The sequence below is a fragment of the Podarcis filfolensis genome (assembly GCF_964270895.1).
Source record: "Podarcis filfolensis genome assembly, chromosome: 6".
In the NCBI taxonomy this organism is placed as follows: Eukaryota; Metazoa; Chordata; class Lepidosauria; order Squamata; family Lacertidae; genus Podarcis; species Podarcis filfolensis.
In genome coordinates this window covers 77800376-77820577 of record NC_139609.1, presented here as the reverse complement: position 1 = coordinate 77820577, position 20202 = coordinate 77800376, and the positions used below count along the sequence as shown (strand labels likewise).

The 20202-nt window shown below is 44.5% G+C and overlaps 1 protein-coding gene and 1 long non-coding RNA gene across 3 annotated transcripts; one reads left to right on the top strand and one right to left on the bottom strand.

Annotated features, from left to right (window-relative positions):
• Positions 1-360: 360 nt before the first annotated feature.
• R3HDML (R3H domain containing like) lies at positions 361-17499 on the top strand. Its single transcript, XM_083619175.1, has 6 exons — positions 361-663; positions 1273-1621; positions 4502-4620; positions 6315-6417; positions 13615-13730; positions 15882-17499. The coding sequence occupies exons 2-6, from the start codon at positions 1361-1363 to the stop codon at positions 16012-16014; spliced, it is 732 nt and encodes a 243-aa protein (XP_083475301.1). The 5' UTR covers positions 361-663; positions 1273-1360; the 3' UTR covers positions 16015-17499.
• LOC310764836 lies at positions 628-13561 on the bottom strand. 2 transcript variants are annotated; one of them, XR_014549253.1, is made up of 6 exons: positions 13500-13561; positions 12438-13136; positions 6994-7117; positions 6183-6430; positions 2021-2149; positions 628-727 (listed from the first exon to the last, which is right to left on the bottom strand). It is a non-coding gene; the product is annotated as an uncharacterized lncRNA (long non-coding RNA). The 2 variants fall into 2 exon arrangements; XR_014549254.1 differs by lacking the exons at positions 628-727; positions 2021-2149 and having other exon boundaries at positions 5543-6430.
• Positions 17500-20202: the final 2703 nt, after the last annotated feature.

Genomic DNA, 20202 nt, shown 5'->3' with positions numbered 1-20202 from the left:
TGCCACTCTGTCCTGTGTCACCTGCCACTGCTGGAGACATGCACGTTCTCCTGCATTAGGTCTGAAAACAACCCTAGGGACACAGGGAGCTGCCTTATAACGAGTCATACTATTGGTCCATTTAGTTCAGTATTCTCAGCAGTGAATGGCGGTGCCGTTACAAGCAGGGTTCTCTCCCAGCTGTACCTGAAGATGCTGGAGACTGGACCCAGGACCTTTTGCTCGCAGACTCTGTCACCAAATGAGCCTTGTCCCTTCCCCAAAGTGCAGAAATTCTCCTAAATTAAATGCATGCTGCCCCTGGAGAAAAACTCCTCTCAACTTTCAGAGCATAGGCTTCCATTTACTTGCTCCTTGCAGCTTCCACTACCTCGAAGCTCACAACAAGCAGAGACACTCGGTAGAGACGGAGCCATGTGTACACAGGGGAAAGGCCATAAATTGCTCAGCTGGACCCTTTTCAAACTTGAGGACGTTCCCAAAGGGAAGAGATCAGATGCGGATTTCTGCGTCAGATTGCCATCAAAGACTCCTTGGGCTTGGTTGTGTTAAATCTCTCTGCCACATGTCCCTGAGAGCAGGTTGCTTGCAAAGGTCAGTCTCTGAGTTTACTGCTGCAGCGGCAACTAACATTTCTCAGCTGCTCTTGGCTCAGCCTTCAAGGTATGTAGTCTGGGAAATGTCATCTCAGCTTCTCTAAGGACTATCTTAGAATGCTTTTCTAGGACTAAAAAAAGAGAATAAAAAGTCTTTGTTATTTTTATTTTTGTCCTCTTTCTGAACAGAAATGAAGCAAATGGAAAAGAATCCTTTAGCCTTTTGATTTCCTTAATCAACTTTTTATTTTAATGTATTACTGGTTTATTCTTGCTTAGTTATTGCAATAGCTTTGCCTGATGGACTGAATATCTGCAAAAACTGTGGGAAGTTGGTGAAGCTACCATAAGAAAATGGTACTAATTAGCACCCCTCTGACAGGTCCCTGCATATGTTTGGAATGGGATCTTTTTCCTGCAAAGATGGGGGGGGGGGCTTTTCTTTTCTAGAACACCAGCAATAAATAAAATACCTCTGGAGATTTCACAGCTGGTCTTAGAAATTTAGCTCTGTATAAATGCAGCCTAGCTAAACTCATTCACTCCTGCTCTGAGTAAAGTTTTCTCTGGGTGTCTTTCTAATCGCCTTTTCCATCTCCGATGACATTCCTCCCCCCCCCCAAAGGAAAGACAACAAATAAAACCGAATCTCTTTCTTTTCTTTGTATACACACAGAAGCCGGAAGGAAACAAGATTTGCCATATCGATTGCCCTTCAAAATCAAAATTAGAGACTCAGAAGGAAAAAGTGTGCAAATCCTAAAATGACTCTCTTGCATGTGCACTTATATTTTACTGGTTCGGTCTTCTGGATGATGCAGAAATCCAGCTCCTACATGCTGCCCAATACTACTGAGGTCCTTTACCCAACCAGTAGCACTGAGGCAGGCCATACATCTGGCCTGGGTGTACCAAGGACTCGCAGGAAACGTTATATTTCCCCCCGGGATATGAGTGTGCTTTTGGACTACCACAACCAAGTGCGGGCACAAGTGTCTCCACCAGCGTCTAACATGGAATATATGGTGAGTTTCCTTTGTGCTTGCTTCTGATGGTGGGTGGGAAGGAACAATGACCACTGAGACGTTATGCAAAGTAAATATGGCACGTGTTTGGTTCCTTTGATGCTTATACATCCATCGGCACCTCAGTGCTCCAGGAACATATGAAGCTGCTATATACTGAGCCAAACAGTTAGTCCATCTACCTCAGTATTGTCTACCCCAACTGGCAATGGTTCTTCAGTGTTTCAGACCTTCTGCATTCATATCAGATGCTCTACCAATGAACTAAGGCCTTTCCTTTGTCATTCATATTTCTGAAAATCTACCACATATACTTTGAAGGAGGAGGAAAGGAGCAACAGTGTCAGAGAAACAGTGTGGTTGGGCTGCCTTGCAGCTAAGCATTTGTGAAGAACGTACCTCAAGCAGAGCAATTTTTCCACAGGAATTTGTTTAAAGCGGCACACTAGATTATTGATTGTGTTTTGTCTGGTGTTCTGCTGAGCGGCGAATGTAGGATGAGGTTATGTCTTTCTGAGTTTCAAGCACCTAAAGACAACGATAGAGAAAGCAAAAGGTTTCTTTGCAGAGAGTACAGCTCGCTGAGAGATGAGAGCAAGGCACACACACACTCAGAGAAAAGGGTGTTGTTTTTACAGAGCACAGTAAGTCATCCCTCATTTCAATAATGCAGCCCACAAATGGCATTCTTTTTTAAAGTTACAGGGTGGAGGCATATAAATACAGAGAAATGAAATGAAAAGCCCAGTTTCAAAATATCAAGGTCCTTACTGAAGTAAGAGCAGGTTACCTTTCAATGAAGCCCGTTTCAAGTTCTTCTCTGGAAAAAGGAGAGGGAGGGAAGGAGGCAGCTGAGAGCAGAGTCTTCAGATAGCCCAGAGTGTCCTTGGCAATGCCCTTAGCAACAGTTCTGGCACAAAATTGCAATACTGCCTGAGGGAAAAATCGTCAGTGTTTTAGATAATTCCGCATTAAAAAAGATAAAGGGACCCCTGATCATTAGGTCCAGTCGTGGCCGACTCTGGGGTTGCAGTGCTCATCTCGCTTTACTGGCCAAGGGAGCCGGCGTACAGCTTCCGGGTCATGTGGCCAGCATGACTAAGCCGCTTCTGGTGAACTAGAGAAGCGCACGGAAACACTGTTTACCTTCCCGCTGGAGTGTTACCTATTTATCTACTTGCACTTGGACGTGCTTTCGAACTGCTAGGTGGGCAGGAGCAGGGACCGAGCAACGGGAGCTCACCTCATCAATGGGGATTCGAACCGCCAACTTTCTGATCGGCAAGTCCTAGGCTCTGTGGTTTAACCCACAGCACCACCCGCATCCCTCTAATTCCGCATTAGGCTCGTTCTTTAGCTACTTGCATATCACCACTTTTGGGGAGCCGGGTTCACAGCGTAGGGTCCCAGTGTGGCGTAACGGTTAGAATTTTTGACTAGGAGCTGGGGGAGCGGGGTTCGAATCCCCACTCAGCCATGAAGCTCACTGGGTGCCCTTGGGCCAGTCACCATCTCGTAGCCTAACCTACCTCACAGGGTTGTTGCGAGGAGGAGGGCCATGTACAACACCTTGGGAATCCTTGGAAGACAAAGGTGTTCAATAAATGCTATAAAATAAATAAATAAAAATAAATTCCATGTAACTCTAGCACGCGTGAATCTAATTAGTGCATGAGAAGGGGCATAGGACACTGATAGAGGGGCAGAGGCGTCTCTAGGGTGCCTTGGCAAGGAGCTGTACCAGCAATAGCCACATTAGAAATTACTACCTTTTATGCATCCCAAGTAATCAAAGTGTCTGGAGTGAGGGCAAGGAGAGAAGGAAGGGCAGAGAAAATGCACCCCTTTGTCCTGCAGTACAAGAAGGACGGGAAGCTTCTCCCACATTTGTTCTTGCTGTGACAGCAGTGGCATGTCATCACAGACATATACGTCACAACTCCATAGTCTCTAGCGATCTACCTTCACACCACCTTGCTATTTCTCCTGTCTCTCATCCCCTTTCACTTGTCTAAGCTCATTGCTTTACACAGATAACTGGAGACAGATTTCTGGAGCCACTTTCACCAACTCCTAAGTATGCCTCTGCATAGGGACCCTGCTGGAACCCTCCTTCCCCCAAAGTAATGGGTCTACGGTTTCCTGCAACCCCAGATTACTAAACCCCTGCTGTCCAGGATATCTCTGTGCATAGCCTCTCTTTCTCGGTATTGCTGCCACAGGCATGCATGGCCAGGGGGTGTAGCTTGTAGTCGTGACCCCTTTGCCATATCCTCATTGGGCTGATTTAAACAGACCACCTGACAACTCAAGCAGCGCTTAAGAACTGACATGTGCACAAATAGCATTGTACGACTTCAGACAGTTCGCCATGGATGTTTATTTTTATTCTTTTAAACCCTATTTTGACTTGTTTTCATTGTCTGGTTGCAAATTACCTTGAACGTCTATAAAAGTGTATAAATTAAAACAATACCAACACCAACAGGCTAAGCATGTTTGAATGCTTTCCCATGTGCATGGAAAGTGTGCATGGAAAGTGAGCATATCAGGCAGAAAGTTGGGCATGTCAGACTGACATGCTAGATTTCCAAGTGCTGGAAGATTTTCAGATGAAGTACCATTAGGTAGGTACTTTTGTAGTCTGAAATGAAGCTATGCTGTTTGACTTGCTATTTCTGTATCTACTAGCCTATGGCACTATATCTTCCAAGGAACAACATTTATGCTTATGATATTTCCCTTGCTTGTATGGCATATATCTTGTTAAGTGTTTGAGAGATTGACTGAGCACTTTGTTTTACCTTGAGCAGCAGTAACTCCCTGCCTGTTGTGTGTTCTTTCTCCCTCCCACCCACCCCCCGGCCTCATATCGACTAGGTGTGGGATGAGAGGCTTGCCAGATCTGCAGAAGCCTGGGCAAAACAGTGTATATGGGACCATGGACCTCCACAACTAATGAAATTCATTGGTCAAAACCTTGCCATTCACTCGGGCAGGTAAGCAGTGTCTTCTGGGTATGCTAGGTCTGTCGATGTTGCATTAAAGATGTTGCACTGATTGTGCAAATGCACATCACCGCAAGTACACCTCTGAACTGCTGAGAGTCTTTTGTCCTGCCCTTCTTTTCATGAATCAAGTGGGCTATATTTGTTTTAAGGGATTTCTAAACGGTGCACAATGTAAAAAATGGGCATGTGTGCTGCAAAGGAAGCAAGCATGCTATCAACCTCAGTGCTGCCTCCGTCTCACTCAAATATTATGGGTGGAATTCAGTGTAGCACTAAGGAGGTTGCTCCATCTGTGAAATAATTTCTACTTGCCTGACAGAGTGATCTCCCCTCTCCTCCTGCCAGAGTGGATTTGAGGGAGGCATGGGGAGTGTGTAGAGGGAGGCAAGTTTGAGGAAGCCCTTTTTGCACTACTTTCCCTTAACATTGATTATACATATTGAAGTGCTGTTTTATCACAGCAGTAGTAAAAGAAAAAAGAAAAGTCATTTAGGTCCAAGGTACATGTTACCAGATATGACTGGACACACCAGTGTGTTGTGTGTCCCTCTGTGTTTTTGATAAATACATGTCATATAACATCAATGCCTAGGTTTCCTCTGCCCTTTCCCCCTACTTCAGTGGCTGCCTCTTGCAATGAGGGGGGAGACACAAACACAAATACATCGTTCTAGATTCAGGTAGGTAGCTGTGTTGGTCTGACACAGTCTATCCATCTATCTATCTATCTATCTATCTATCTATCTATCTATCTAAAAGTCCAGTAGTTTGTTCTTGGTATAAGCTTTTGTGTGCATGCACACTTCTTCAGAAGGCATCGTGTTTGACATGTGCATTGCAGGGGGTTAGACTAGATGACACTTGGGGTCCCTTCCAACTCTACACATCTTTGATTCTGTGTCATTCATCATTCATTCATCATCACTTTATTTGTATGCCGCCTTTCCATAGTTAAAACAATGCTCAAAGCGGCTTACAACATGACAAGATTTACATAATTACCAACATAACAAAAGTCATAAACAATAAATAAAACACATAAAAAAGTACACAGCCAAATGGAAAACAATTTCCACATAAATCATAAAATCTAAAACTAAGAATACAGCATTAATATCAACCACAATTTAAAAGGACATATAGAAAAAATACAGTGGTACCTCGGGTTAAGTACTTAATTTGTTCCGGAGGTCTGTTCTTAACCTGAAACTGTTCTTAACCTGAAGCACCACTTTAGCTAATGGGGCCTCCCGCTGCCACCGTGCGATTTCTGTTCTCATTCTGAAGCAAAGTTCTTAACCCGAGGTACTTTTTCTGGGTTAGCGGAGTCTGTAACCTGAAGCGTATGTAACCTGAAGCGTATGTAACCCGAGGTACCACTGTAAAAGCAGTTTAAAAACAAATATGGAGCCTTCTCTGCCCAGCAGCAGTAGAAGCACTCCTTTATGGAGCCTGTCAAGCCCCGCCCCAAGCCAGGTAGAGAGAAGCAGGGCAGGGCCCTTCAGGCTCCCAGCAGGTCAGTCATGCATCCTTTTCAACTCTGTGCTTACCAGGAAGCGGTGGGAAGCTTTGATGGATGGAGGCATCTCCTCACCTTCCTGCATCACATAGTTTGTGACTGGGGCATCTGTGTTTGGATAGGCAGGTTTCTTCACATTTGCGTTGTGTGTGACCCTCTATAGGTACCGTTCAGCTTTGGACCTTGTGAAATCTTGGTATTATGAGAAGCACCATTACTCCTTCCCTTCCAAATGCAGCGGCCCTGTCTGCAGCCATTATACCCAGGTACAGTATAATCCTGTAAGAAACAAAGAAACAGTGGTTGTTGCTTGGGTAACAAATCATATTTGTTTTTAATAGCACTTTCCTTAGATGCTTTACATCCCTTGTTTCAAGAATCACTACAACAAACCTAAATGAGGCCAACCATCTCCACCTCCCCCAATACTGAAGGTTTGCGAGCTGAGAATGAAGGATAACGTTTTGCCTAAGGCAGACCAAGAGAGTTGGTGGGAGAGATTTGATGTGGACCAGGGACAATAGTCCCTGCTTTTAACTGTGATGCTGCACCAACATAACGGTGCATATCTCAGCAAGAGGGATGGGGCAGAGGTTCAGGAACAAGGAAGCTTCCCAAGAGATCATCTTCAGCCATGCTCTAGGGCAGGTGTGGTGAACCTTTGGCCCTCCAGATGTTGTTAAACCACAACTCTCACAATCCCTAGACACTTTGTGGGGCTGGTGGGAGTTGAAGCTGAGTCACAGGTTCCCCAACCCTGTTCTAGGGCTGCTGGTTCATACTAAAGAGAAGTATTTCTACCTCCATCGCTGCCAACCCTGGTCCTTTATATTGCCACTCACCACTGTCTGCAAACAATCCAAATGTATGGTCTAAACCTCAGCTTCTTCTCTGAAAGCATTGCCTGTTTTTTCCATTGTCCCATCCAGCACAGGAAAGGTTTTCAGTTCCAGCTCAGCTAGATGGCTGGAAGAAGAAAAAGAAATCGTCCACACAGGAACATGGAATGTTTTAAGTCACTATGATGAGGATCTGTTACTTAGACAAACAGCTTCTTTTCATGACTCAGGAACATCCTAGTTAGCATCTCATGGCCTCTGTCATTCCCTGTGGCGGCCTAACAAACCACAAGTATCTGCGAGGTTTTTTTGTGTTTGTTTTTTTAAAAAACCCAAAATGAATATGAATATATTTGCACCATATAGGGCTTCCTTGGGGTTTTATTGAGCATTTATCCTGGTTTGCTTGCACAAAGTTTATGCGGAGGTTAGACTATGTCTGGTCCTGACTGAGAATTCATCCCAGGTTGCAACTTCCCATTGATCATTTTTTTCACCTCACACTTTCCAGTGCTTTCCCCCAGATCTGTTCCACTGAGGCGACAGCGCAAATTAATCCACTTTAATTGTGCAAACCTAAATTTCTGGCCTGTGCCTGAATCCTTTCCGCAAAGGGCAAAATATAGTCTGGGCAAACTGTAGCCAAACAGAAGTAGAATAGACTTTATTTGCATAGCCAACAGGCCATAGCATCAAAGTACAGACAAAAACAAAAATACATTACGGAAATAGTTATCATAAAATAATCTCAGTACTTAAAACTTGGCAGAGGTAATGATAATAATAATAAGATCCTAGGCGAGGAATCCAGGTGACGGCACTGATGTCATTCAGATAGCAGCTCTCAGTCTCATTGCAACCTTCTCTGTTGTCGAGCTGTTCTGGTCGGCTAGGAGTGAGAACAATTTGGCTTCACAAGAGCGGCCCGGGATGGCAGATAGTAGCGGCGTGATGGTCTCGTCCCTGAGATCTTTATATAGGGAGCAGGACAAGAGAACGTGTGACACAGTCTCTACGTAACCAGCTCCACAGGGGCAGAGCCGGTTCTCGAATGATTTTTTTTGATATCTACCTTCAAGAACAGCTGATGGTAACATATTTAGTCTGGCCAGTGTAAAGGCCCGTCTAAGTTTTGGAATGGTTAAGGTAGACAAATAAGGTGCCCGAAAATCAAAGTGGGAGGGGGGCAGATAAGCGTACCAAGCACTAAATTTCTTAATATAGGCCAGATTATTCTGTTGCTCAATATCCTTCATGCGCTGGTCAATAACGGTTTTTGCCTTGGGTAGACCCATTTTCAGGAGATGCTGTGCTTGGAGGCCACATGTAAGTAGTTTTTGATGCACTACTTTGGACCACTGACTTCTATGAGCATCTCGTGCTACTAGAGGTAGTAGTTCAGATGGGTTTAAGTTTAAGCGAAGCCAATAGTTGAATGTTCTTAGCCAGGTCCGGGTTTCGATGGAGAGGAGGCCAGTGTGCGACAATGATTTCCCGTCCAGATTTGGGCCCCGTAGAGTAATTGTGCCAGGGGTTTTGCTTGAAAGACCTCCAGAGCTGCTGGGATATGTCTGCCCCCCTTCGTAAAGTAAAAGCGAGACAGTATTTTGGCGCTTTGAGATGCTTTTTCCCTAGCATATTTATGATGGGCCTCCCAGGCCCCTGTTGACTGGAAAACTACTCCGAGGTATTTGAAAATTTTGACCTGTTCTATTGGCTGAGTGTCCATCTCCCATCTGTGATATCTGTGTCTCCTAGCAAAGACCATGACTTTGGTTTTTTGGTGATTAACCACCAGTTGATCTCTCCTGCAGTAGGCTGAGAATTCTCTTAGTAGCCTTTTGAGGCCTACTTTAGTTTGTGTTAAGAGAACAGCGTCGTCCACATAGAGGAGCGCTGAAATTGATTTTTCGGCCAATTTGGGGGCATGAAACTCCGGGGATGTTAGGTATTTGACCATGTCATTTATATATAAGTTGAATAGGGCCAGGGCTAAAATACAGCCCTGCTTGACTCCTTTGGTGGCTGGTACAGGGCCAATTAGTTGCCCATTTACTGAGGTTCTTACATATAACTTGGAGTCTTTTTATCAAGAAAAGTAATCTTTTGTCAATGTTGGTAGCATTGAGTTTAGCCCAAAGTTTGACTCATGAGATCGAGTCAAAGGCCGCCTTCAGGTCAATAAATGCTGCGTATAGAATCCCACGTGTTTTATTGACGTATTTGTCAATGAGGTGTGCTAATACAAAGCAATGGTCTATTGTTGCTCTGCCCTGTCTGAAGCCGGCTTGCTCCTCTGCCAGAACTGCCTCAGTTTCCATCCAGTCAATTAGTTTGATGTGGAGGTGTTTGGCATACAGTTTGCTGGGGATAGTAAGGAGGCTAATGGGTCTATAGCTCGCTGGATCTGTCATAGGGCCCTTTTTATAGATTGGAATAATTACTGCCTCTGTCCAGCAGCCAGGTATTATGCCTGTTGAATCGATGTATGTAAATATTGACGCCATTATAGGAGCCCACCAACTGATATTGTTCCTCATGAGCTCTGCTGGAATGTGGTCTATGCCCGGGGCTTTGTTGTTTTTCAGTTGGGCAGTTAGTTTCCCCACCTCCTCTATGGAGACAGGAGGCCAATATGGTAAATTCTCAGGGTAGGCACTTGGATCATTGTGCTGAGCTTTATCGTCATAGAAGAGGGTTTGAAAATATTTCATCCACTCCTGTGGTTCTACAGTACATGTGGGACCCATCCGCTCCTAGCCCAGGAGGCCCATAATGGCACGCCAGAAGGAGGTTGAGTCTTTCTCATTCGAGGCCTTCACTAAATTACACCAGGCCAATCTCTCAGCTTTTTGTTTTTTTACCTTTAATAGCTGTTTGTAATTTCGTCTTAAATAGATGTAAGCCATAAATAGCGAGGGTGCTCCGGTGTTTCTATAATTCCGATAGGTTGATCTCAGACGTTTCCTTGCTTGTCTACACTCCAAATCAAACCATCTCTCTTGATCCTTTGCCCGCTTTGTAACAGAATTAAGTATCTCAGTTGTTATGAAGGTCTTTAGTCTTGCTAATAACTCGTTGAACGAGTCCATGGCCTTTTCCCCGGTATTAGCTGATACAATGGCTGAGTAGATGGTCTTCACGTCTTCCGAATGGAGGAGATAAGTTAGCTCTGTATTGAGCATGGGGGTCCATTTAATTCTTCTGGGGGCCAGTGATCCCAGATTAACGATGGGGGTGTAGTAAAGGTTAGCCATGGGTTTGTTAAACGATGGGCCATTGAGCGCTAAAATTAGTGGGAGGTGGTCGCTTTCGGTGTTGTGTCCCACTTGAAACTTCGACACAGAGTTATAGGCGAATCTTGATATCAGTATATAGTCTATCACACTTCCTCCCATTTTTGAAAAATGGGTATACTCCCCTGGGCGATCCTCTTCGTTACTACCGTTTAATATCATCAGCTCCCTTCTTTTTGCGACCTGGGCTAGACATAGCCCCGAGAAGTTGCATTTATTATCTTTAGAAAGTCGTGAAACGCCTGCTTCGGTTGGACTTTCAGGATCCTGAATCTGATTATATTGGCTGTAAAGATTGTTATCATCAATTCCCATACGGGCGTTGAAATCCCCCCCAATTATAATCGGTGTAGAAGGGTGGGAAGATTCTATGGACTCTAGGAATGCCTCTAACTCTGCCCAGTTAGCTTTCACTATAGATTTCTTTTGGCAGGGGGGCAGATAGACATTGACCACTACCAGTGCATCTCTCTTAAATTTGAGTAGGACTGCCGTGGCTAGTGAATTGCAGTTTGGGAGGGCTTTTAAGGAATGTTCAAGCTCTGTGGAGATAACGCTAGCTAAACCTCCACTAGGCCTACCTCCCCTCGCAGATGGAGTAGCAAATAGGGAGTGACTAGAATACCCATTGAACAGAATGGGGTCGCTGTGCCAGGTCTCCTGCAGGAGGATGATATCGAATCGCTTAAGAAACATTGCAAGTTGTTGATTGTTTTTCTTAGCGCGCCATCCTGCAATGTTCTAGGACAGCAGCTTTAATTCTTTGTCCCTCCATGGTGTAGATTTGTTGGGTCCACGGTGTCCAGTGACCCCTTTACATCTAAAAAAACACTCCCATTAAGTTTGTCAATAGGCATCTGCTGCATAAGGGAATGATTATCCATAACTCTTGGGGACTTAAGGGGGTGGTTTGGACTTGGGGGAGTAGCTATTTCATTTGGGGAGAGTTTTAGATAGTTGAACCAGGTACTCGGAGATGTGACAGTCTGTTTTAGTTTTGCCTTACCATACACCAGCGGGGGCTGCGATTGGTCTTCCAAATCTACACATTTAAAGGCACCTCCCACTGTCCTCTTGTCCACTAGGCACTTGGGGGATATAGCCAAACAGATTTGTTGTAGCATAAGTTTTCATGGTCTGGAATCCATTTCATCAGATGCCTGGACTTCTATCCTAAGTTTGCAGTTATATAAACATGAAAATGTTAGCAGCGAGGGAAATGGAATGCAAGAATACAGACTGTGGCGATTGTGTTAAAGTTTAAATGGATATAAAGTAATTACAGTGACCATTCACAAACCAGTGGCGATGATGTCACAAACCTCCTGGCCTCTTAAAAGTTAATTAACATACAGTAACATAAAAACTTGTTAACTTGAGGCAGGTTGCAAGTGATAGAACTGAACTTCTTGATAGTTCAGCGGTTCCATGCAGGAGATTTCCATTTCATAACTTGAAAACTATAAGGCATAGGAAGTTTTTGTTCACACCACTGACTTTGACATGTGAAATAACCCAGTACAGCAATTTTATTCAAAATCTGAAATGTATATATATATTTAAAATTGTGACAATCTGTCACAACTGAACAACCCCACTGAAGAAGATAACAGTGGTTACCTAGACCTTTTGCTGGTTGCAAAGGAGACACCCAATTGTAGGTCTGTCAGTGTACAATAGTGCTCCTCCAGATCACAATAATGTAATAATATTGGAAAAATGCTACAGAACTACTGCTAAAGCCGAATGATCTGTAAACAGTCCAGTATATGTAAATCCACCACTAAATGTACTTTTTATTGCGTCAGTGACATGTTGCAGAATACACCCGGGAAGGCAAACTTCCTTCAGTCTGGAGGGGCCCTTAATATCAGTTGGCCCTGGGTGATGGAGAGAATGGCCCACCTGGGGCTCTGAGATCTCCTTTGCCTTCCTGCCCGATTCTCCTGATCCTTCTCACAGAGTGGCTGGTGTTGAATAAACAGCACCTCAAGGAAAGGGAAAGCCCTTTCCTGCCTCCTTCGCAGTGAGTCATCTCTGTGGTGACAAGATGTTTCTGAAACATCTGGCAGCTCGGTGAATACATCTCCTTCATTTGCTCATCCCCAAGTATGAGTGGCCAGCCCAAGGTGGAAAACCGCCTTCTCCCACCTGGTCTGCGGCAAAGCATTTCCAACCCATAATGAACAGTGTTCCTCACATCTCCAGAATGTTCTGCTCTTGTCTCTGGAAATACCCAGCCCCACATATTTGTCTGTGTCTGGCTGGTTCCTAGACACCTTTTTCTCCATTTTCCTGAAGGTTCATCTGTCTCATTTCCAGTGTGTTGTGTCTGCAGAAATGGCAGTGAAGAGACAGGAGGCAGACTAGAAAGAAGAGGAAGAAGGAAAAAATGAACACCTGCTTCTTAAAAAATTAAGAATTATATTCAGCTGCTCGGGGGTAGCACATCTGCTTTGGGGCTGGGAAGGATTCCCTGTCTGAAACCCTAGAGATCTGCTGTCAGTGTGGACAATACTTAGCTGGATGGACCGATGTTTTGATTCAGTATAAGACAGCTTTATATCTACATTCATGCAATTAGCAATTTTGTGGGTGGCTTTCAAAAAGAAACCTGAAGATGCAGGGGACCCTTGGGACCCTGGTTTGGGGTGGTCTTTAACTCTTTCTCTCTTAATGCAGTCTGCTACAGACTGTCCAGCTACACAAGCCTTTGCATCCTCCAGATGTTTTGCATGGAGCTTATGGGAGCTGTAGTCTAATACATATGGAAGGCACCAGGCTAGGGAAGCCTGAGCGACACACATGCAGCTCTGACACTTAATTTTTTTAGCCATTGATAGACCATGCCTTCATATAAAGGTAAAGGGACCCCTGACCATTAGGTCCAGTCGTGGCCGACTCTGGGGTTGCGGCGCTCATCTCGCTTTACTGGCCAAGGGAGTTTCCGGGTCATGTGGCCAGCATGACTAAGCCACTTCTGGCGAACCAGAGCAGCGCACGGAAATGCCGTTTACCTTCCCGCTGGAGAGGTACCTATTTATCTACTTGCATTTTGACGTGCTTTCGAACTGCTAGGTTGGCAGGAGCAGGGACCGAGCAACGGGAGCTCACCCCGTCGCGGGGATTTGAACCACCGACGAACCGCCAACCTTCTGATTGGCAAGTCCTAGGCTCTCTGGTTTAACCCACAGCGCCACCCGCGTCCCATGCCTTCATATACTTAAGGCAAAATCCCATAGTCATGGATGTGCCCAAACAAGGACAAATATTCTGGTTTCAGGATTGCCGTTTTCTTATAATAACTGGTTTATTGTGTCTCAAACAGATGGTGTGGGCTTCTAGCAACCGAATTGGCTGTGCGCTCCATACGTGCACCAACATCAATGTGTGGGGCAGCACGTGGCCCCGAGCAATCTACTTAGTGTGCAATTATGCCATCAAGTAAGTAAACTGGGGCAGGGGGTTTATCCTGGAAAACACAGCAACTTTGGGGCAGAATAGAGGTGGAAAGCTGGAAAGCTACCTAGGACAGAAAGTCCACTGGTGGACTACGGGCCATTTTCTGATGAACTGTCTAGCGCAGGGCTGGCAAATGTGCTGCTCTCCAGATGCTGTTGGACTCCAACTCTCAACAGCCCCAGCCCTCATGGTCATCGGTCACAGATGATGGGGGTTGTAGTCCAGCAACAACTGGAGGGCTACAATCTCCCCATCTCTGGTATAGAGAAACTGAAACTTCACACGAGAGTTCCAATGGTGGGGTGGGGGGTATGTGTAGAAGCAATTTGTGAGGTGCAATATTGGATAGGAAGAGCTGGCCAGAGGAGAAAGGGTGAATCGCCGCTCTCCTTGACACTCCTCTTTGAAAAAATATCTCCTCCCAAAGGTTCTTTTAATTTAAAGAGATAGCCATTGAGGCATTCTTTCAATACAAGGAGGGATACGTAGTAGGTTCTTTGGTATAGCTGGGTAGATGACCGTGCACATGAATTCACGCTAAAGCCCAAATTCCCAAATTGTGCACCAGATACAGGAAATTAGATAATGCAGTTGGCTGATCACAGTATCTCTGCCTGATTTATTGTTGTGCTTCCTTCAAGTCAATCTCTCTTGCGCATGGGGAAATGCTGCTGTGTGTCTGCACCATTCCTGATACAGACATGCAACAGGTTCACCTTGGTCAGGGGTAGGCAACCTAAGGCCCCTGGGGCACAAGCGGCCCACGGGGGTCATTTAACCATCCCCCGAACCGAGCAGCCCGCTCAACGAGTCCCCTCCCACTGTGTTAAACCGGTGCAGCACGGAATGGGGACTCACTTCTGCGGTGCTGGAAATTGCGTCTGTGCATGCTCAGACACCGGAAATTGTCTCTGCGCAAGCTCAGGTGCCGGAAATCGTGGCCACGCGCACTCACAATCCGGTCCATGGAGGGATCTCCACTGGATTGAACCGGCCCAGGCGAGGTAAACCTTGCTGACACCTGATCTTGGTCATCTGCATACTATCCCTTGCTTTTTCCTGTAGGACTAATTGCGGTTGTTAACATTCGTCAACAGGTTTACCATACCCATTGAGTCCATCACCCATCTCCTACTACCCTTCTGAGAAAAACCCCACCCCACCCTCCCACTATATATAAGGGTCTGGTGACTTCTGTTTCAGTATACAGTGGACGCTCGGGTTGCAAACATGATCCGTGCGGGAGGCACGTTCACAACCCACAGCGCCGTGTCTGAGCATGCACAGATTGTGATCTGGCGCTTCTGCGCGAGCGCTGAGACCTGGAAGTAACCCATTCCAGTACTTCCGGGTTTGGCGTGGTGCGCAACCCAAAAATGCGCAACCTGAAGCATCTGTAACCCAAGGTATGACTGTATCTGAAGAAGTGTGTGTGCACACGAAAGCTTATATGCAGAACAAACTTAGTTGGTCTCTAAGGTGCTACTGGACAATTTGTTTGTTTGTTTGTTTGTTTGTTTAGACTGTGTCAGGCCAATACAGCTACCTACCTGAATGCAACAGGTTCAGTTACCTCCAGGCATGACTCTCTGTTGCTTCAGTTATTAGTCTAGGCTTCCTCTTCTAGGCATGTGCAGATCAGTGATTCATGCAGAAACATAATGCATTTATGGAACCTACCGTAGTAACTGTGTTAGAGGGCTTTTAAAGGAGGTAGGACAAATTAATGTTGAGTGAGATCTATCAGCGGTGGCTACTACTTATGAAGGCTATATGCTACCTCCAAAATCAGAGGCAGTTTACCTCTTTGAATCTGGGCATCAACAAAGGAAGAGGGCTAGAGCCTTAACACTTTGGTGCTTGGGTCCCTAGAGGCATCTGGTTGGCCACTGTAGAAGCAGAATGCTGGACGAGGAGAACTTTTGGTCTGATCTGTTAGGGCTCTTCTTATGAGCTGCAGGTGGACTCCTCAGAGATCAGGTAACTCTTATTCAACTGAATAATGAAACAAGCATAAGAACATAATAGATAGCCGGGTGTATGGTGGTTAGGCAGCCCTTTGGGAGTGACGTGTGACATCCAAGTGTCCAGCAGTGAAACAAACATGTCTCATGCCTCTTTTTCTCTTTCCAGGGGAAACTGGGTAGGAGAAGCACCTTACAAAATGGGGAGACCTTGCTCAGCCTGCCCACCTAGTTACGGAGGAACCTGCAGCAACAACATGTGTTACTCAGGACTCAGATCCAATAAAGTGAGCTGGTTCTGAACCAGGCATATGTGCTCTGAGCGCCAGCACAGATCCTCTGGAAATGACAGAAGTGCAGAAGCATGGCACAGTGTACAGCAAATTGTAAAATAAGTTGATTATTTATGCACATGAAGTCTTTGGCTGCTGCTCTTTCCCTTTCATTTGGAACCTCTCCCATAGAAGTTTCAAGTATATTTCTTCTCATGACTATATACAGGTATATCTATATATATATAAAGGGCCTGCATTTGCAATAGTTTTCTATAGGGAAGAGGTTCTTAAACTTTGCTGTATTTGTGTGTTCTTACCATTATTATTTTTTACATTTTAGCCACCACATGGAAGCCCATTTTAAGGCTTCTCAGTTTTTGTTTATGTCAAAACAACTAATTGCTCTGGTGCTGCTTCTCTCAGTTTGCAGCTAGAAAACAAATCAGCACATTTTCAAGGTAAAAGCAGTGTTGGAAACTCCCACTGTTCTAGGCACATTTTGCGACAGGGAATTTCATTAGTGCACAGTACTGCGCCTAAGATTTCAGATTAAAACTGCAGAGTGGAATGAAAGGAGGATCTTTTTCTGCCTCCCCACTTCCAGCACATCTCAGAAGACTGGAAGTATGGCTTTTTTCTTTCTTTCTTTTCTTTTCGCAGTCTTCAGATGAGGACTAGACCATGTGAAAAATGGACATAATATTTTAGCTGCAGTTCATTCATTTTCAGCTTTGTATTCTCATTATAAAAAAGTGCACCTAGACATTCCCTTGTTGCACCCATAACCTAGGTTTAACATGCCATTTAGCTCCTAGCTTTCATATCTCAGTTTCTAACACTGGGTAAAATAGGTGGTTTTTTACCCCAACTCACCACTATCTAGGTCCTGTAGCACACACCCTCTCCATGTTATCAAACTCCCATCAGCCCCGGCCAAAATGGCCAATGGTCAGGAATGCTAGTCCAACATCAGGAGGGCCACAGGTCCTCCACCCTGATTTAGGCACCACGTGAACCATTTTTACAGTGTCCCTCATCCAGTTTCCTGACTAGTTCTAAAGCAAGTGTGATGCTCTCATAATTTATTCCTCCTCCTGTTAGCATATTTTCATACCTGATTAAAACTTCCCTGTCTATGTAACCAACATAATTGTTAAATTTGATAATTGCCGTCTCCCAAAGCATTTACTATAGTCAAAGTTTCTTTAGCAAATGTTGACTAAAGCCTTTTGCTTTGGTTACTCTCTTAAACAACTCATAAAGCAATCAGTGGGATGGCATTACTATAAAAGCTATGGGGCTGGCATAACTCTGGGCCACTTTGTGGGGGTGGTTAAGAAAACAGGGAGCTCAAATCTCTCTGTATGTTCAAATCTCTACTGTAAACATCCCATTCATTCTTCCATAAGTAGGCTTCTTCTTCTTCTTCTTCTTCTTCTTCTTCTTCTTCTTCGTCTTCGTCTTCGTCTTCGTCTTCTTCACAAGACTGCAATAAATTCTTTGGTTCCCAAAGCACTTGTGTATTTCTTCTTTATTTGAAAATGTAGCTCAATAATCCTATACACCAACTGAAAGCAGGTACCTTCATTCATGACATATGATCACAAGCTGAACATGAGTCAGCAGTGCAATGAGGCTGCAAGGAAAAGGCTAATGGATTGCAGGCTTTGCTAATGGGACCATAGTTTCCAAGTCAGGAGAAATAATAGTTCCAATTCAGTCTGCACTGGTCAGACTTCTGGAGTCCTCTTATTCAGTTCTGGGCAAAAATGACATTGACAAATTGGAAAGCGTTCAGAGGATGGCAACGAAGATGGCCAGGGGTATATAAAAAGCAAGTCCTATGTGGAGTGGTGGACTTGATTGTATTCAAAGAGCTGTTGCATAGACAAGATCCAACACAAAAAGTGTGACTAGAGCTAATGGGCTTTAGTTACAGGAGGGTAGATTTGGGTTCAACATTAGGAGACACTTATTGATGTTGAGAGCAGTTTGACTGTGGAACCAATTGTCGGTGTGTGTGTGTGTGTGAACACTTTTTGGCTCTACAAACCAGATCTGTATTAGATTATGATATTAAATACATCAATAAAAGTTCACATTGATCCTGAAGTGAACACCTTACAAGACCCAGCAGGCTTCTTTTAACTAAAATATAACTTTTAAAACCCATGGGGTCCTAAGATGTTTATTTGGGATAGGGGGCATTCTCAGTGACAAAAATTAGGGCTTGTTTAATTTTTTACAGCTATGTAGGTGTGACAGGCACAGGAGTCTAGAGAGAGCAAAAAGTTGGCAACTCAAGTAGACAGGAAGGCGCCAAACCTGATTTCCCTTCTACTTTTTTTTTTAAAAAAAAATTTATAAAATTTTCAAATTTAACAATAAATAATAATTGAAAAAAACAACATTCCATTTGAATTATACATCCAAATCTAATCTTTCCACTTTCAGACTTCCTTCAGTCTATCTGGAAATTTTCATGTTTTCACAATTATTCACATTTCTTGCGTCTATATTGTTTTGTTTTTTTAACCAAATTAATCTTAACAATTATTCTAAAACAAGATTTCTTTCCATTATTATCACAGAGCTTCTTGAAAACCTACAAACGTTAATTGACCTTCACATATATTCTTAATATACTCTGTAAATTTGTTCCAGTCTTCGGTAAATCTCTGGTCTCGCCGGTTCCGAATTCTCCCCGTTAGCTTGTCTAATTCTGCGTATTCCATCAACTTCATTCTCCATTCTTCTTTCGTTGGGATTTCTTCCTGTTTCCAGATTTCCCTTCTACTGGGGCTCTTGCCATCCTTCCTGCTTTGCCTAACAACTGCCTTTCTCCTCAACTGTCATGTCCGTTTGTGACATCAGAGGCAGCCTGTTGCTAATGGCAACAGCTAGGGAGGCATCAGTGCAGCCTCCCTAGGCCTGACAACTGGGGGGCACCTCAGCCGTTAGTTTATTATTAATAATATTTGCAGCCCATGCTTCATGTGTACTAATGGGGGGGTCACCCCATAAACTTATATATTTGACCTTCCGTTATCTGTTCTTGAAGAATGGACAGTACAGGTAGCTGTACTTAGAAGAATGAAAGCCTCTCTCACTTCAGAAAGCCCTGTGATTCTCTGCAGTGTTTTTATGTGTGGTCTTGAGAAAGCTTCACTGACTTCAGACATCTCTGGCAGCAAAACACAAAATGAGGGGTATCTGACAGCATCACCCAGTCACCTCCACCAGCTTCTACCTGGCAACTTCCACAGGTGTCATCTATTCAAAAATATCCACCGGTTTCCTTTCACACATCACTTTCACATAGGGGGAAGTGGGGCAGATTGATACAGAAAAATTCAATCTCATATTTTATGTAACAAAAATGAGTCAAATAATAATTTTTTTTGCTTGATGCATGCCATAACTACCGTATTTTTTGCCCTATAGGACGCACCGGCCCATAGGACACACCTAGTTTTTTGGGGGGGAAATAAAGGGGGAAAAATTATCCCCCCCCAGCCGCGGGAACTCCCGCAGGGCTCCCTAGGCTGCAGATATCTGCCCGAAGCACGGGGCGCTCTGGGCAAGCAGGCTGCTATCCGCAGCCTAGGGAGCCCTGCGGGAACTCCTGCAGGGCTCCCCAGGCTGCGGATAGCTTCTTGAAGTGCGGGGCGCTCTGCTTCAGTGCGCCCCGCGCTCCGGGCAAGCAGGCTGCTATCCGCAGCCTAGGGAGCCTTGTGGGAACTCCCGCGGGCTCCCCAGGCTTGCTGATAGCTTCCTGAAGCCTGGAGAGCGAGAGGGGTCGGTGCGCTCCGACCCCTCTCGCTCTTCAAGCTTCAGCGAAAGCCTGCATTCGCCCCATAGGACGCACACAGATTTCCCCTTCATTTTTGGAGGGGGAAAAGTGCGTCCTATAGGGCGAAAAATATGGTAATCAATATTATAATAGCAATCAAAAGAACCATTAAAGTTAGAAGATAATGAGAATATAATGAACTTCTGTAAAAAAAAAAAAAAAGGAGGGGGGGTTGTATCATTCTGCCCCACCTACGGGGCACTTTGATACAAAGTGTAAATTGTATGAGCATGGTAATTATTTGCAAAAATTTAATGAAAAAACAATGTTTATTGTGAGAGATCATAATCAGCCTTACAATTTGTTATTTAAAATCTAAATTACGTATCCAAACTAAGAGTGTTTCACACGTATCATAGACT

Bases quoted from the DNA above. Each gene is read 5' to 3' on its own strand.
- R3HDML (XM_083619175.1), top strand. From the start codon at position 1,361: ATGACTCTCTTGCATGTGCACTTATATTTTACTGGTTCGGTCTTCTGG. The intron at 1,622-4,501 runs GTGAGTTTCCTT...CATATCGACTAG, and splicing joins CGTCTAACATGGAATATATG to GTGTGGGATGAGAGGCTTGC. The intron at 13,731-15,881 runs GTAAGTAAACTG...TTCTCTTTCCAG, and splicing joins GTGTGCAATTATGCCATCAA to GGGAAACTGGGTAGGAGAAG.